The 16,315-nt window shown below is 54.8% G+C and overlaps 1 protein-coding gene across 1 annotated transcript; it reads right to left on the reverse strand.

Moving 5' to 3' along the window:
• Positions 1–5,876: 5,876 nt before the first annotated feature.
• Positions 5,877–16,315, reverse strand: LOC131499051 (cone-rod homeobox protein). Its single transcript, XM_058706747.1, has 4 exons — positions 16,059–16,315; positions 10,783–10,917; positions 9,724–9,875; positions 5,877–8,538 (listed from the first exon to the last, which is right to left on the reverse strand). The coding sequence occupies exons 2-4, from the start codon at positions 10,880–10,882 to the stop codon at positions 7,891–7,893; spliced, it is 900 nt and encodes a 299-aa protein (XP_058562730.1). The 5' UTR covers positions 10,883–10,917; positions 16,059–16,315; the 3' UTR covers positions 5,877–7,890.

The raw sequence follows: 16,315 nt of genomic DNA on the forward strand, positions 1-16,315 counted from the left end.
GAGCCTGCTTCGGATTCTGTGTGTCTCTCTCTGCCCCTCCGCCGCTCATCTCTGTCTCTGTCCCAAAAATAAATAAATGTTAAAAATTAAAAAAAAAAAAAAGTCAACGAGGCTTTGCTCCGGGTTGGATGATGTCAGGAGATGGGGGTCATTCTGTGATTGGGTGTCACGTCTAGAAGATGGGGAGGTTGTATGGATAATGTCACCCGTGTTAGTCTGCGTGGGGAACATCGTCTCTTTGGCGGTTTGGACCATGTGCGTGTTTCTCTTAGCGATCAGACACGATTACAGAGACATGATCATTTCAACACAAAGACTGACCTTCTAGGCAACCGGAGGGCTCCAAGTCTTGGTTGTGAGCGCCTGGCCATCTCCTGGCTGTTGGGAGCTCCTGTCTAGTTCCCCCATTTAGCACATCCCTTGAAGTCAACATGCCAAATGCTGTGACTGAGCAGTTGGGAATCCCCGGAGGTCCTTACCATCATCGGTTGCCTGACCTTGAGCAAAGACCTCCTCACCCCCGCAGCCTTGATGTTCCCCACCTGTACAATGGGACTATCCCGGGGTCTGTCTACACGTGCATGAGAGCTGAATGCTGCCGACATCTGCTCAGGAAAGAACCTGGGAGATCCCACTCCTGTCCCTACAGATTTGTCCCCAGGGCAAAGCCACTGGTTGTCTGCGAGGTCTCCACCCTGCAGGTGACACAGATCAAACACTATAATTGCCTGAAGAACCAGTCTCCCTCCCTAGCACCTCTCCTCAGAGATTTTCAAATTTTATGCAGCATCAGAATCCCCTAAAGGGTTTATTGAAACCCAGACTACCAAGCCTCCCCCTTCCCGACTAGTTTCTGATTCAATGGGATCTGGGGGTGGGACCCCAAATTTGCCTTTCTGACGAGTTCCCAGATGATGCTGATTTAGCTGGTCTGAATCGGGACAAATCAGGGACCACCTCTGTAGGTGAATGCCTCCCTCCTCAACCTGGGCCCCTACCCCTGGCCTTGGTCCCAGACCTTAGCTTCTTTAAGGGGAAACATTAAAAAAAAAAAAATCAAAGGGAACATTTCACTGAATATAACATTGAGAAAAATGCAACAAGTTATCACAGAGAACACCCCTACATCCGCTGCCCAGAGAGAAACAGAATATTCCCAGCAATCTCCGAGCTCCCCTATGCTCCACCAAGCAAAGACAATCACCATCTTGTCTTCTGATCCTACAGGTTAGTTTTGCCTGGTTTTAAACTTGACAGGCATAGAATCACAGAATGTGTCCTCTTTTGCATTTGCCTTCTGTCGCTCATCATTGTCTGCAAGAGCCCCCCTCCCCTGCCCCGCCCTATTGCCTGTGACCATGGTCTGTCTGCATTCTGATGTCTGTGCGGTTTTCCATTGCATGGTATGACACGGTTGGTTTATCCATCCTCTCGTCCGTGTGCATTTGGTTTGGTTCCAGTTTGGTGTTATTACACTGACACTGTGAACATTCTTGTGCGTGTCTTGCGACACACAGGCGTGTGCATTTCTTTTGGTGTCTTCCTAGGGGTGGAATTTCTGAGCCATACAGCCATGGAATTTCCTGAGCTCAGCGCCAGTGGATTGTGCTTGATCGATTTCCAAAGTGATTTTACCAGTTTGTATTTCCGTTTCGTCCATATCCTCCCCCAAACTTAGCATTGTCCGTCTTTTAATTTTTACCACGCCAATGGGTTGGTAGACAAAGATCACTGTGGCTTCATTTTTTATTTTCCTGATGGCCGATGAATTTGAGCGCCTTGCCCATTCATGATGGTCTATTTCAGTCCTTTTGGTTGATGTTATATTGTATAGTTTTCTGTGTAGCCATCATGCACAGATTTTGTTAGATACTTCATGCCCATCAGAGCCCAATGTAGAGCTTGAAACAACAGCCCTGAGATCAAGTCCTGAGCTGAGATCAAGAGTCAGACGCTTAACTGACTGCAACCCAGGTGACCCTAATTTCCTTCTTAACTGTTATGTGCAATTCCTTGGCAAAGCCAAATGGGCATGGTGTGTTCTTTGTGTGAAAAATGTTAATTATGGATTGCCCTTCTTTTTTATATATAAATAATGTACTTGTGTTTTATTTTTTTTTAATTTTTTAAAAATGTTTATTTATTTTTGAGACAGAGAGAGACAGAGCATGAACGGGGGAGGGGCAGAGAGAGAGGGAGACACAGAATCCGAAGCAGCTCCAGGCTCTGAGCTGTCAGCACAGAGCCTGAAGCGGGGCTCAAAGTCACAGACCGTGAGATTATGACCTGAGCCGAAGTCGGACACTCAACCGACTGAGCCACCCAGGCGCCCCCTTGTGTTTTATTTTTCATTCACTTACTTTTAAGTAAAGTCTACACCCAATGTGGGGCTCGAACTCACCACCCCAATACCAAGAGTCATACACTCTACCAACTGAGCCAGTGGGGGCACCGCTGGATTATTCTTTAATAGGACTATTTGGATTTTACATTTTTGTGCATGCTTGCTTTGGTAAGTTGTGTTTTGCTAGGAGTTTATCATCTGAATTTTCAAATTTCTGGGCACACGGTTGTTCATAATATCCTTTCATGATCATTGATATCTTTTTTTTTTAACATTTATTTATTTTTGAGAGAGAAAGAGAGCATGAGCAGAGGTAGGGGCAGAGAGAGAGAGGGAGACAGAGAATCCAAAGCAGGCTCCAGACTCCGAGCTGTCAGCACGGAGCCCGACACGGGGCTCGAACTCATGAACCATGAGATCATGACCTGAGCTGAAGTTGGACGCTTAACCGACTGAGCCACCCAGGCACCCCGATCATTGATATCTTAATGTAGGACTCTTCATAACGCCCCATGTTCATTCTTGGCATCTTTGTGAGTATTTTTGTACTGATTTCCATAGCCTTTAGCAATACAGCTCATGTCTTTTTTTTATTGTGTATTTTTTTATTTTATTAATTTCTGCTCTCATCTTTACTATTTCTTTGCTCATTTTTAACTTCTTGAGATGACATTACAGATGGTTGGCTTTAGGCTTTCTTCCTATCTGGGCCTGATATATCCTTTAATGCTACACACAAATCCAATGGAAATTAGAAGATTACGAACAAATGTATGCCAACACGTTTGACAACGTAGAGAAGAATGGACCAATTTGGGGGGCGCCTGGTCAGTTCAGCATCCGACTCTTGATTTCCACTCAGGTCATGATCTCGCGGTTCGTGAGTTCGGGTCCCGCGTCGGGCTCTGCGCTGGCAGTGTGGAGCCTGTTTGGGACCCTCTTTCGCCCTCTCTCTCTGTCCCTTCTCCGGTTGTGCGCACCCTCTCTCAAAATAAATAAATAAAAACAGACAAACAAACTTAAAAAAAAAAAAAAAGAATGGGCGGATTCCTTGAGAAATACAACTTTCTGAGGCTGACCCAAGAAGAAATCTTAAAATAGGAACAATGATATATCTGCTGAATAAACTAAGCGCACAGTTAACCTTCCTACCCAAAAACTCCAACTCCATAGACTTCACTGGAGGATTCTACCTCCTACTTAAGGAAGGAAGCACAACTTGCACAAAGTCCCTTCCTAGCATCTGTCTTGGCTTCTCTTTTCCTACCTAATCCCCTCCTCCGCTGTCCTTTCTATTCCTCCTTTTCCGAGTGCACTTGACTCTCCGTGTTCACCTCCTCTGGATGCCCCCCCCCCATCTCCTCCATACTCTGAGGGGCTGAAAGCACCATCCCTGAAGTCACCTAGCAGAAGTCATGCTTGCACGCTGTGTGGCCAGCCATTCCATTCTCCCCTCCCAGCCTCTGTTCCATGTTTGCCCTGAGAAGCGCTGGGAAGGCTGGGACTGGATCCTGTTTGCCTTGGGAAGGTTCCTTAACCCATCCTCATCCATAAAATAGGGGAGCTGGGGGATGGCGCCCACCGCATGAGGCTGGAATGAAGATTCAGGGAGGGAGAAATACAAGGAAAGTGTCTAACAGTTCCTGGCACATGGTAAGCGCCCACTGGAGAGTTTGGTTGTGATCTCATTAGTACCACATGTCCTAGGTGTGATTTGCCATGGAGGAAGTCGTCCCGTAGTTAGAACTCATTTGTCTTCGCAGAGCTCTCCGCCCTGCCTCCGCCTCCCCCAGGGATGGGAGGGGGGGGTCATGTGTCTGAACCTAATCCCTGCTAATTCCCAGCCATTCTGCTGAGGCTGGACCATCATAAGAAGATTGGAGCATTTACTAAATTAGTCCGGTTCAGGGACAGAGGAGACAACCAGGGAGGGGCCCGGAGACCAGGAGGGCCGGGGTGGGGGGTGGGGAGGAGAGGACACAGACACGTGGGGGTGAGAAGAGAGACAGACACACACCTGAGGGGACAGAGGAAGGAAGGATGAGGGAGGACCACAGTCGGAGGGGAGGGGAGAAAAGCCAGGGGGTCCCAGAGGGTCCAGCAAGATGAATATAAATCCCAGCCCTACCTCTTCGTATTTGTGAGATCCTAGGCAGGTCGCCTGACCTCCCACTGCCTCAGTTTTCTCATCTGTGAAAGGGGGATGGTCACAGCACCGTCGGATACGAACAGCACCTCTTGGGTGGGTCATCTCTGAGCATTAAAAGAGTTTGGACGGGCTTTCTCCAGGGTCTGGCACATAGTGTGTGCTCAGTGGGTTTTTCCTTTTTCCTTCCAATTTATCAAAGTATCGTTTATATGGTATAAAATTGGCTCATTTTAGCAGTACGGTTTGAGGCATTTGGACGATCATACAGAGTCATGGAACCACCACTCTTATCAAGACATAGAATATTCCTCCAGGGCGCCTGGGTGGCTCAGTCGGTTAAGCGTCTGACTTCGGCTCAGGTCATGATCTCGCAGTTGGTGAGTTCGAGCCCCGCATTGCCGGGCTCTACGCTGACCGCTCAGAGCCTGAAGCCCGCTTCGGAGTCTGTGTCTCCCTCTCTCTCTGCCCCTCTCCCACTCATGCTCTGTCTCTCCGAAAAATAAACATTATAAATAAATAAACGAACAAATAAACGGAATCGTACAATATGTGGCCTCTTGTGTCTACACGACCTCTTCTGTGAATGTACTTAAAACCACCGAACTGCACGCTTTTAAGATGATAATAATGGTCAGTTTCATGTACTGGATATTTTAGCACAAAAATAAATGTTTATTGGACGCTCACCAGGTACTTGGTATAATGATCTCGTCTCATTCTCTCGAGGTAGGTCTTCTCAGTGTTACAGGCGGGGAAACTGAGGCGGGGAGAAATGCCCAGGGTCACGTGACCAGAAGTGGCTGACCCCGGCTTGGACGGCAAGTCTGTCTGTCCCCACCACCCCTGGGTCCCCTCCCCAGGGACCCACAACACACACATCCTAACCTGGGACTCAGGGATTGAGAACAGGGGCAGACAGTGGTGCTTTACAGTTGGAGAGACAGAAAGCCGGGGACAAAAAAGAAAAGAAAGAGAAAAGCAGAGATGAGAGGGACATGGCTGGGGCGGGGTGGGGGGGGGGGAGGACCTGAAGGTGGCTGATAAGGAGGGCTTGAATCTTTACACGGGCCACCAAGGCAGGAAGCGTGGCCATCCCCCCCTCCCTCGCAGAGGGGGATTGGGGGGGGGGGTTGGTGCCCAGGGAGGTCACAGCAGGTGGGAGAAGCTAGCCGTCTGGAGTCCACATCCCTGCTTAATTGGCTTTAGGGAGAAACCGAGGAAAAGTCGGCGACCAGACTGAGACAGCACGTGGACAGATCCATGACCCCAGAGATACAGGTGGGGGAGAGAGGGAAAGGACAGGGCAACCCCTGTCTCCACCGCCCCGCCCCATCCCTACGCCGCCTGCCCCTTCACAGAAATTTTTTAAAAAATCACCCAGACTTCAAGCGAGAGTCAACATTTTAATTGTTGTCGCTCCGTGAGTGGCTTTTCGGGAAGGGGACTGGAGTTCCAGTGAGTGGAAAAAGGGATACAGAATGAGGGGGCCTCCTGACCTCTCAGCCCCAGTTAGCCTGTGTCTGTGGCCCCCAGCCCCTACCCCTCTGTGTATCCTTTGTGCGCCAGGCTGGACTCTGAGCCAGTCCCGGGGGTCTAATGGCCCAGAGGCCAGCGTGGCCCAGGCCCCTGAGAGACGTTCACATGGTGTGCTGAGTAATCCAGCTTTGTGGCCTCTAGTGACCCCAGTGTGCAAGGGTCTCGGGGGTCTAGGCTGTGTGCACCTGGCCTGGCCTGGACCCAGAAAACTCATCTGAGCTCCATCCCCCCAGCCTCTCTGCACACCGTGCCCGCCTCCTGACACCCCTTCCTGCACCAGGGGCCTGGGGCCAGCTCCTACCGGCTCGTGAGCCCAGATGGCATGCGTCCCGCTCTGGGTCCTCGAGCCCAGACTGGCGCCTTGAAATCAGCCGTAGCGGGAGGATTCACACCACGGAAACCGGCCGGCGAGGCACCTCGGAGATTCTCCGCTCTTCCTACTTCCTCCCACCCTGTGCCTCGTGGAACCCACCGGTGAAAGGCTCGTGGCTGCCGATCACCCCGGCCGAAAAAAGCGAAAGGGAAATTTGGACTGAGGAAGCAAGGCCAACGCGCCAAACTCCCACGAGTGTCAAAACGCCTGACTCCTTCTCAGAATTCTCCCAGTGCTGCTCTCGGACGCTGTGGGTCGGGAAGAAATGCAGCGCTGCCCCAGGAAAACTTCCTCGGGCCAGGCTGTCTGGTCCGGGTCCGCCCAAAACAGACTCTAAGAGAGAGACTGTGTATCTGAAGCGTGGGACTTCCTCCTAATCCGTTTCTCCCCCCTCCACCCCCACGTTTAACAGACGGGAAGCCCGCCACCTGCTCTTTCTTCCTGAAACACCCACAGCTATAGTTAGGACACCCCATGCAATACCAAAATTCCTCCGATGTTTGGGTGAAAGTCACCTTTAGAAAATCCTGACACAGGGGCGCCTGGGCGACCCAGTCAGCGGAGCATCCGACTCTTGGTTTCGGCTCAGGTCACGATCCCAGGGTGATGGGATTGAGCCCCGCGGGGAACAAGGAGCCGGCTTGGGATTCTCTCTCTCTCTCCCCTTCCGTCTGCCCCTCCCCTGCTCGCTTGCTCTCTCTCTCTCTCTCTCTCTCTCTAAAATAAAATTTAAAAATCCTAAAACAAAAGGGTTAAAAGGAGACAGGAAACAGGCGACTTGCCTTCCATTCTCCCACCGAATACGCCCATTCTCAATGTCCGAAAGACTGTGTGAATGATGACACAGTCATCATTAGTTAAGAAACTAACAAGAAAAAAAATAGATCGATAGATCAAACAGCCCCCTAAACCTACCATGTAAACCCAAGGTCTGTGAAATCTGCCAAATGGATGTTTTTAATTTAACCATACAACTGGCCTAAGCTTCCATGGTGGGGCTTCTTAAAGTCTGTCTTTGGATTTTCTAGAAGGATCTCTAGCCATATGCTAAGGAAGTGTCCCACACGGAAGGTACAGAATTGAGCCTCCCTCCCTGGGTGGTCGTGGGCCTCTTGATTCTGACCTCACCAGTACCCGTCCCCCCCTCCCCCGCCCCCTTTGCCAAATCAACCGCGAGTGCGTTTGAATTTCGTCTCGGGGCGAAATTCTCACCAAGAGAATTTCTGGAGTCTGGGGCTCGTGGTTTCAAAAGGCAGCTAGAATCCACGCGAGCCGGGGCTGGGTTGAGGGTTACTAAGACCTACTGAAGTGTGCCCCTCGCCCCCACCCCTGCCCCCGGAGAGCGAGGAGACCCTCCCGGGAGGAGGGGGTGGGCCGTGGCAAGTGAGCCCTGCGCACGAAGCCAGAGAGGCCCCAACCTCCGCCCTGCTTCCCCAGGGACACCCTCCCGGGGCCGGTTCAGACGAGGCGCGGAGACAGAGCTGGCTTCTACAAGATCTGAAACTTCCAGGCACTCTGATCCTTGTAGTCCAGGGGGTCCGTGGGGTTGTAGGTGAATTTCCAGGTGCCTGTGGGGTCCCTGAATTCCAAGCTGTCCACGGGGCTGTAGGGACCGTAGCTCTGGCCTGACAGGGAGGTGGGGGACTGGGCCAGGGAGGGGCCCACGGAGGGCCCGGAGAGGGGGCTGAGGGCCGGGCCCCCCAGCTGGGGCACCATGGGGGAAAGATAGGGATCCAGGCCACTGAAATAGGAGCTCGGAGACCCGTAGGCCGAGGGGGAAGAGCAGAAAGCAGAGGCAGGGGTGTAGGTCATGGCGTAGGGCGCGGAGGTCAGAGGGGGCCCAGCCGCCACCAGCCCCGCCCGCTGGGCCTCGGGCAGAGGGGACTCCGAGGCGGGACTCCAGATGGACACCGTGGCCACGGCCGAGGTGGGGGAGACCGAGGGGCCGGGTAGAGGGGGGCTGTAGGAGTCTGAGATGCCCAGGGGATCTGGACAGACGTCCGAGGAGGATCTTGGCGACATGCCTGCCTTCCGCTTGGCCGGACGAGCCTTGGTTTGTGCCCCAGGGGGCTGCGGTTGCTGCTGACGCTGCTGACGCTGCTGGCGGCATTTGGCCCTGCGGTTCTTGAACCAAACCTGGGGGGGGGGGGGGAGAAGGGGTGGGCGAGTGGGGGGGAGCCCCGGAGAGTCACAACCCCCCGGTCCGGCAGTCGGTTGCCGGGACACTCTATCCATCCATCCGACCGCCCGTCTGTCCGTCCATCCAATCATACACACACACACACACACACACACGATCGTACAAACACACACATACACACTTATCCATCCGTCCATTCCATCAGTTCACAAACATGCGTGAACTCTGGGGATACGTCCGTGGAGCTGACATTCTTGTTGAGAGTGACAGATGATAAATAAACAGTAGGTAAGTACACTGCATGGCATTCTAGAACCTTCTAGAAGGTGATAGACACTATGGAAGAACCAACTGAGCAGGAGGAGGGGACGGTAGCGTGGGAAGGGCGAGGGACATTGTGACTTTACTTTTTTTTTTTTTTTAATGTTTATTTATTTTTAGGAGACAGAGAGACAGAGTGTGAGTGGGGGGGAGGGGCAGAGCGAGAGAGGGAGACACAGGATCCGAAGCGGGCTCCAGGCTCCGAGCTGTCAGCACCGAGCCCGACACGGGGCTCGAACTCACACACTGTGACATCATGACCTGAACCGAAGCCGGACGCTTAACCAAGTGAGCCACCCAGGCGCCCCTAAACATTGCAACCTTAAATGCGAGAGTCCGTCTAGGTCTCATTGACGGACGTGGTGACCTGATTGGTTGATAAGCAGAGACTTAAAGTGATGGGGAAGAAACCTCCCAGGTTGGGGGGGGGCGGGGGGGCGCCTGGGTCCAGCTTCAGCTCAGATCATCATCTCGCGCTTCGTGAGTTTGAGCCCCCCATCGGGCTCTCTGCTGTCAGCGCGGAGCCTGCTTCGGAGACTCTGTCCCCCTCTCTCTCCACCCCTCCCTGGCTCGCGCTTTCTCAAAAATAAATAAACATTAAAAAAAACAAAAAAACAAAAAAAAAACGTCCAGGTAGAGGGAACAGCAGGTGCAAAGGGCCTGTGGCCAGAGTTGCATGGCAGGAGTGATGGGGGAAGCAGCAGCAAGGAGGGTGGAGGGAAGGGTAAGAAAAATGGGGAGAGGGGTTATGAGGGCTCGTTATGACTTTGACTCCCCGACTCCCCCTTCTCCCTTCACGCTTGGGTCCCTGGAGGGGCTGGGGCTCGGGGTGGGGGAGGGGGGCGGCCAGAACATCCCACCTGAACCCTGGACTCCGGCAGGTTGATCTTCAGAGCCACCTCCTCGCGAGCATACACATCCGGGTACTGAGTCTTGGCAAACAGGGCCTCCAGCTCCTCCAGCTGGCTCCGGGTGAAGGTGGTCCGCTCCCGCCGCTGCTTTCTGGGGGCGCCTACGGCCGAGACGGGGCAGCGGGGCCGTCAGGTGACCTGGGCCCCCCATTCTCTTTGTCCGCCTTGGGAGGCCCTGAGGCTGCCAAGAAGCCCTTTCTGGGTGCTCGTCTGGCCCAAAGAAGGGCGCGCCCATTCCCTGACCTTGTAGACCTCACTCCGTCCCCCCGGGAAATGGGGCTCCTCTTTGCCTGTTATCTCGGGGCTCCTGCCTCACCCCAACAACTGGCTGTAGCCCTGGAAGGACGTGTATCCCCCTTTCTAACATTTCTCATGCACTTGGGGCGCCCGGGTGGCTCAGTCCGTGAAGCGTCCGACTCCAGCTCAGGTCATGGTCTCACGGTCTGTGGGTTCGAGCCCCGGCGTCGGGCTCTGAGCTGACGGCTCGGAGCCTGGAGCCCGCTCCGGATTCCGGGTCTCCCTCGCTCTCTCTCTGCCCCTCTCCTGCTCGCACTGCGTGTTTTTCTCTCTCTCTCTCTCTCTCAAAAATAAATCAATGTTAAAAAAATTTAATAATAAAAATAATAAAATAATTAAAAAATAATAAAATTAAATATAAAATTTAATAAAAATTTAATAATAATAAATAATAAAATTTAATAAATAAATTTAATAATAATAAAATAAAACAACAAAATTTCCGATGCGCTGAGACACGTTCAGGGAAAACATTCCACCACTTGGGAGTGTATAAAACTGCCAGGTTGGGCTAGAGGGCGCCACATCCGAAAATGCCATGACCGTCCTACGGGCTCCAATGCCCCTAAGTCTGGCGCTTGCAAATGACCACAGGCAGCTGATGCGTGGCTCTGAGGTCGCCCCGGGAAGTCCCCATCTTCTTCTCCCTGAGGACGAAGGACCCCAGGGACCACCGAGAGCTGGGCTGGCCAGGAGAAGGACCGTACTCACTTGGGTACGACACTGCTGGGTGCATCAGATCCACACTGGGACCACTCAGGGCCAAGGCATTGACCGAGTAGTGGGGCCCCGGGTTCATATACGCCATCATGATCTTCGGGGACACTGCGGCCCAGGTCTGCGGGCCTGCAAGAGGAGACGGGGCGTTCAGACACTCCCCCCACCCAGTTAAAAAGGGGGGGGGGCGCGCCTGAGTGGCTCAGTCGGTGAAGCGTCAGACTTCGACTCAGGTCACGATCTCGCGGTCCGTGAGTTCCAGCCCCACGTCGGGCTCTGGGCTGACGGCTCGGAGCCCAGAACCTGCTTCGGAGTCTGTGTCTCCCTCTCTCTCTCTGCCCCTCCCCCGCTCGCGCTCTGTCTCTCAAAAATAAATAAACATCACAAAATTTTTTTTTTAATTTAAAAACATTCCCCGGTGACCGCGTGGTGACAGGCAGGCCCACGTCCAAGTTCTGCCTCAGGCTCTCTTTAGGTGTGCGACCTTGGGGACTTATCTCTCCGGGCCTCAGTTTCCACACCTGTACAACGGCCCTCCGCTTAAAGTGGGCAAAGCTTCACTGAGGCCCTGCCTGCCGCTCCCCTCCCGCAGCTGTTCTTGCTATGAGCCCAGAAAAGATGTGCAGCCTCGCACAGAATCACAGACGACCGCAGGGTGACCCGCTGTCCCGGCCTGCTCGGGGACAGAAAGGTTTCTAGAGACGCAGGCCTTTCCCCACAAAACCTGGAACAGTCCCAGATATGGCAGGACGGGAGGGTGGCATGAAAACGACAGGGAGGGATGATCTTCCCTCCAAGACCACATGCGACCTGTCTGGTGGGCTTACTTTAAAAAAAAAACAAAAAAAATTTTTTAGACGTTTATTTATTTTTTGAGACACAGAGACAGAGTGTGGGGGGGCGTGCGGGGGGCGGACAGAGAGAGAGGGAGACACAGAATCTGAAACGGGCTCCAGGCTCCGAGCTGTCCGCACAGAGCCCGACGTGGGGCTCGAACTCACGAACCGCGAGATCGCGACCTGAGCCGAAGTCGGACGCTTAACCGGCTGAGCCTCCCCAGGTGCCCCATGTCTGGTGGGCTTAGTGACCCCAGTGGCGGCCTGGGTGTGGAGGAGCAGGCTCCGCACCGTGTCCGGGCAGTGGAACAAACCAGAAGCATCTATCAAAGCGATATGCCATCTTCCCTCTCCCCAACCTCCCACCCCACCCCTGCCCCGGGGGCCACAGCCTTCGGGGTGCCTCAGTCCCCCTCATGGGAAAATGGGAATGAAAAGAGCCTTTGAGTCTTTAGGTGGTTGTGAGGGTAAATGCATGATGTCTGTCGGCCCCTTAAACTAGCACCTGTTACAGTCGGTACCTGGTAGGTTGCAGCTCTGGGCCCTCGCTGTCATTTGCGGGGACATGTTTGCAGAGACTGGACGCTGGGATTTCTTTCTTTTTTTGAGACAGAGAGAGTGCAAGCGGGGGAGGGGCAGGCGGGGAGAGAGAGCACCGGAAGCAGGTTCCACCCTCACCGCGGAGCCCGATTCGGGGGGCTCGACCCCACAACCCTGGGATCAGGACCTGAGCGGCGATCAAGAGTCCCACGCGCAGCTGACAGCCGCCCAGGCGCCCCGTCCTGGGGTGTTGAATAGAATCTCTCAGGGGCTCCTGGGCGGCTCCGTTGGTTGAGCGTCCGGCTTCGGCTCAGGACATGATCTCGTGGTTCGCGAGTTCGAGCCCCGCGACCGGCTCTGTGCCGGCAGCTCGGAGCCTGGAGCCTGCGGATTCTGTGTCTCCCTCTCTCTCTGCCCCTCCCTCGCTCACGCTCTCTCTCTCTCTCAAAAATACAAACATTAAAAAAATAATGAAAAAAACAAACACACCAGAAGGCATTTGCTTGAGCTCCTTCCCCTCTGTCCTTCTCGTCCCCCACTTGGGGGACCGTGTTCTATTTCCATAAATTGGGGCCCTACAGCCAGCCCATCCAGGAAATATTTTTGAGACCCCACCACGCTGTGGGAGCTAAGGTTACAGCAAGAAATAAGGCACACATCTCTGTTCTCACGGGACGGAACTTCTGGGAAAATGAAACGAGGTAATGGGGTGGTGGCGGGATCTGGGGTGAGGGTGAGGCCTCTCATCTAGATGGTCAGGGAAGACCTCTCTGCAAGGAGATGACCCCGGAGGGGCATCTGGGTGGCTCAGTCAGTTAAGCGGCCGACCCTGGATTTCAGCTCAGGTCACGATCTCACGGTTCATGGGTTCGAGCCCCGCATCGGGCTCTGCACTGCGTTTGGGATTCTCTCTCTCTCTCCCCCTCCCTCGCTGGCTCACTCTCTCTCAAAATAACTAAATAAACATTTAAAAAAAAACTTAAAAGAGGGGGTGACCCTGGCGCTGGAAAGCGAAGGCTCAGTCAACTTGGGAAGGGGCCTCCAGGCAGAGGGAACAGAGGTTGCAAAGCCTGGAGGCTGAAATCGTTTTTGCCTGGTTGGAGGAAAAACAAGGGGCCGGCGTGACTGGAGCAGAGCCCGTCCGGGTGGAGAGTGAACCGGGTGGTGTGGGACCCGACAGGAAGGTGGTGGGGAAGCTCAGGGCTGACGGTTTCAACAAAAGCAGAAACCACTTTAAATCGGAAGAATCAGACCCCCCCCCCTCCTCCCCGCCCAGTAACCTTCACCCTGGCATTCGCTCCCCTTGGGTTGTCCCCACAGCCACTAAGGGCACCGCAGAAATGACAGGGTGGCCTCCAAGGCTGCTGCCGCTCTGGGGGAAGCCACGGGACCGAGCCCCCCCCCCCCAGGGGGAAGGTCAGGGCCAAAGCCTCAGACGAGCCTGCAGATGACTCAGCCTTCTGGTCGACCCCTGACTACATCAGCGTGAGCGTCCTGAGCCAGAATCATCCAGTGGGGCCCCCCGGATTCCTGTCCCTCAGAGACTGTATGAGACCGTAAATGCGTGTTGTTTTCAGCCGCCGAGTGTTAGTGTAACTCGTTACACAGCTGTGGAGAACTCAGCACACACAAGCCTTACGTCCTCAGCACAACCCTGGGAGGCAGGCGCTGCGTTACTGTTATGCCCCCATTTCACAGACGGGAACATCTTGAGGCTCGGGCATGGTTCCTGGCCCAGGGTCATGCGCAGGCCGCCAGCGGGGACTCGGGGTCCCAGCCCAGGGGGGCGGAGGTTCCCGAAGGCTGTTCTCCCAGCACCCGGCCCGGGGCTCCCTCTGTCCCTTCTCTCTGTCCTCCCACGGGGCCATGATGTTACACCAGAGGTTCCGGAGAGCCTGGAAACGGGGAAGCTTGTAAGAACCGCCCCGCCAGGGACCACGTGCAGGGCCGGAAGGAGAGCATCCAAGGTCACTGTCCTCCCCACCGACTCAGTGCCCCCCGCTTAACCAGGCTCAGAGGTTGGCCTTCCAGGAAAGCCCAGCCTTCTCGCATGGGGATGATCCAGCCTCCAGACGGGGAAATCCGAGCCTGGGGTGAGGAAGGTGCGCGCCCCAGACCAAGGAGCTGATGGTGACAATGACCCCCCAGGACTGAGGGTTTGCCCGCTGCTCAGATAACCAACAAGTAAGGGCCTTGTGTTCAAGATGGCAGCAAAGAATAATAACGGGAATAATATCGACACCCACTGACGTTTTTCTCTGTGTTTGGCAACGAAACGAGGGACCTCACGACCTCAGGACGTCCTCGCTCTGCACAGGCTTTTCGCGTGAGCTTCTTCCCCAGGAGCACAGACAGCAATAACCACAACATCTACTACCTTTGGCTGAGAATTTTCGAGAAACCGGACCGCGCTCCTATCACCCTCCTGCCTGGTGAATTTCAAGGCAATGGTGCCTCATGATCCCAAAGATGGGCTGAGGGGGACCCTTCTCCCTTCCCCGGGGACCAACCTGTGGGACCCGAGGCTGGCGCCCAGGGCCTCTGATGTTCAGCGGCCACAGGGTCCAGGGTCCCATCTGGAGCAGGTAAGGCTCACACCCACCTTGCGGGTAGTCAAGGAGAGAATCCCTATAATTCTACAGGTGGGGAAACTGAGCCTGAGAGGTGCAGAGGAAAGTGCCCACCCCTCTTGACAGCCATAAGGACTTCCAGCGGGGATCCCAAAACAGCTCAGACATTTCACTGAGGGCCTCTGGACTGAGATCTCGGGGAACAATAAGCTTGTGAAAACTTCCCACAAGGTAGGTCCTCGTATGATCCTCACTTCACAGAGGAGGAAACCGAGGCTCAGGGAAGAGTAGAGTCCCCTGCTCTTGACCCCCAAATCTACCCCAGATCCCCCAAAGCAGGATGAGGCCATCTCCCTCTCCTGGGTCTCCAAGCCTGTGACACGGGCTCCCCATGGCTCATCTGACTGCATCATCATGGCGCCCCATCCTTGTGTCCGCATAGCAGACGGGGAAACAGAGGACCAGAGAGGTCACGTGAATGGCCCAATGCCACACAGCGAGGCTTCAAGCCCAGACTCAGGTGGCCCCACATCCGCCCCCGGCAAGACTCCCCGAGCTCAGCCACGTTCCAGGTCCTCCCTTGCTGGATCTCCGCCACCTTTCGCTCGGCCACCCTGTCCGACAGGAGCTGAACTGTGCATGCTCATGACCAAGGTTGGACAAGCAGGAGTCTCTAGGGCAGGGAGGCCCCTAACTTAGTAATCACTCCACCAGCATGGGATCCGAGAATCCCGAGAATCCCGGCATTCCTGGCTCCATGGGGCCATCCCAGAGTCTATACTTCCTCCCTCCTGCTGTCGGCATGTGGCTCTTGCATTTTATTTTTGTCATTCAACCTCTACTCGACAGAGAACCAGGCACCCCAGCCACACGCCCGGGCACTGGGAGAAGCCAAGGGGGCAGCGGGGAGACGGGTGGGCTGTCCGTGAATAAACGCACCAACGAAGAGAGTTTCAGGCAGTGCACGTGTCAAAGAAAACACAACAAGATGATGGGCTAGGAAGTTGCCTTCGACCAGGAGCGAGAAGCCCCCAGCCCCGGGCACGTCACCAACAGGCCACTCTGAGCCCCACCCCACCCCCCCACGCGCACGCGGTCCACCCTTCGTTCCTCCTGCTGCGCTCACAGCCCGCCCCGCACCTCCAAACACCGGGACTGAACCTCTGTTCCCCGTAGGTCCCTGCAGCGCACATCACACACGCCTGTACCGGGTGCTGAGAACCCAGGTGGGGAGAAAACAAACCCAACCTCTGCCCCCTGTCCCCCCCCACCCCCCGCTCCCCTTCCCTCCGTCCCCTCTCCCCTCTGCCACTCCTGCACGCACCTTCAGAAACAGGGACGGGGCTCTCCCGGTGGCCCGGGACCTGGGCGGGAGTTGTCAGATGGCAAAGCCTGAAGGAAACAGGTCCCCTCACATGGGGAGATTTTAAGCTCCGGCTGGGAGTGATGTCATTTGCGGTGGCCTGGATCTCGGAGGGTAATCCTGGCCCCGGGTGGGGGACTTGACTGGGCGCCAGGAGGTGACATTGGCTGGGAGGGGGAGGGGCACCCGCCTGCCTAATCCCCTTCCCCTCCCCACGA

Source organism: Neofelis nebulosa, chromosome 17 (assembly GCF_028018385.1).
Source record: "Neofelis nebulosa isolate mNeoNeb1 chromosome 17, mNeoNeb1.pri, whole genome shotgun sequence".
NCBI lineage: Eukaryota > Metazoa > Chordata > Mammalia > Carnivora > Felidae > Neofelis > Neofelis nebulosa.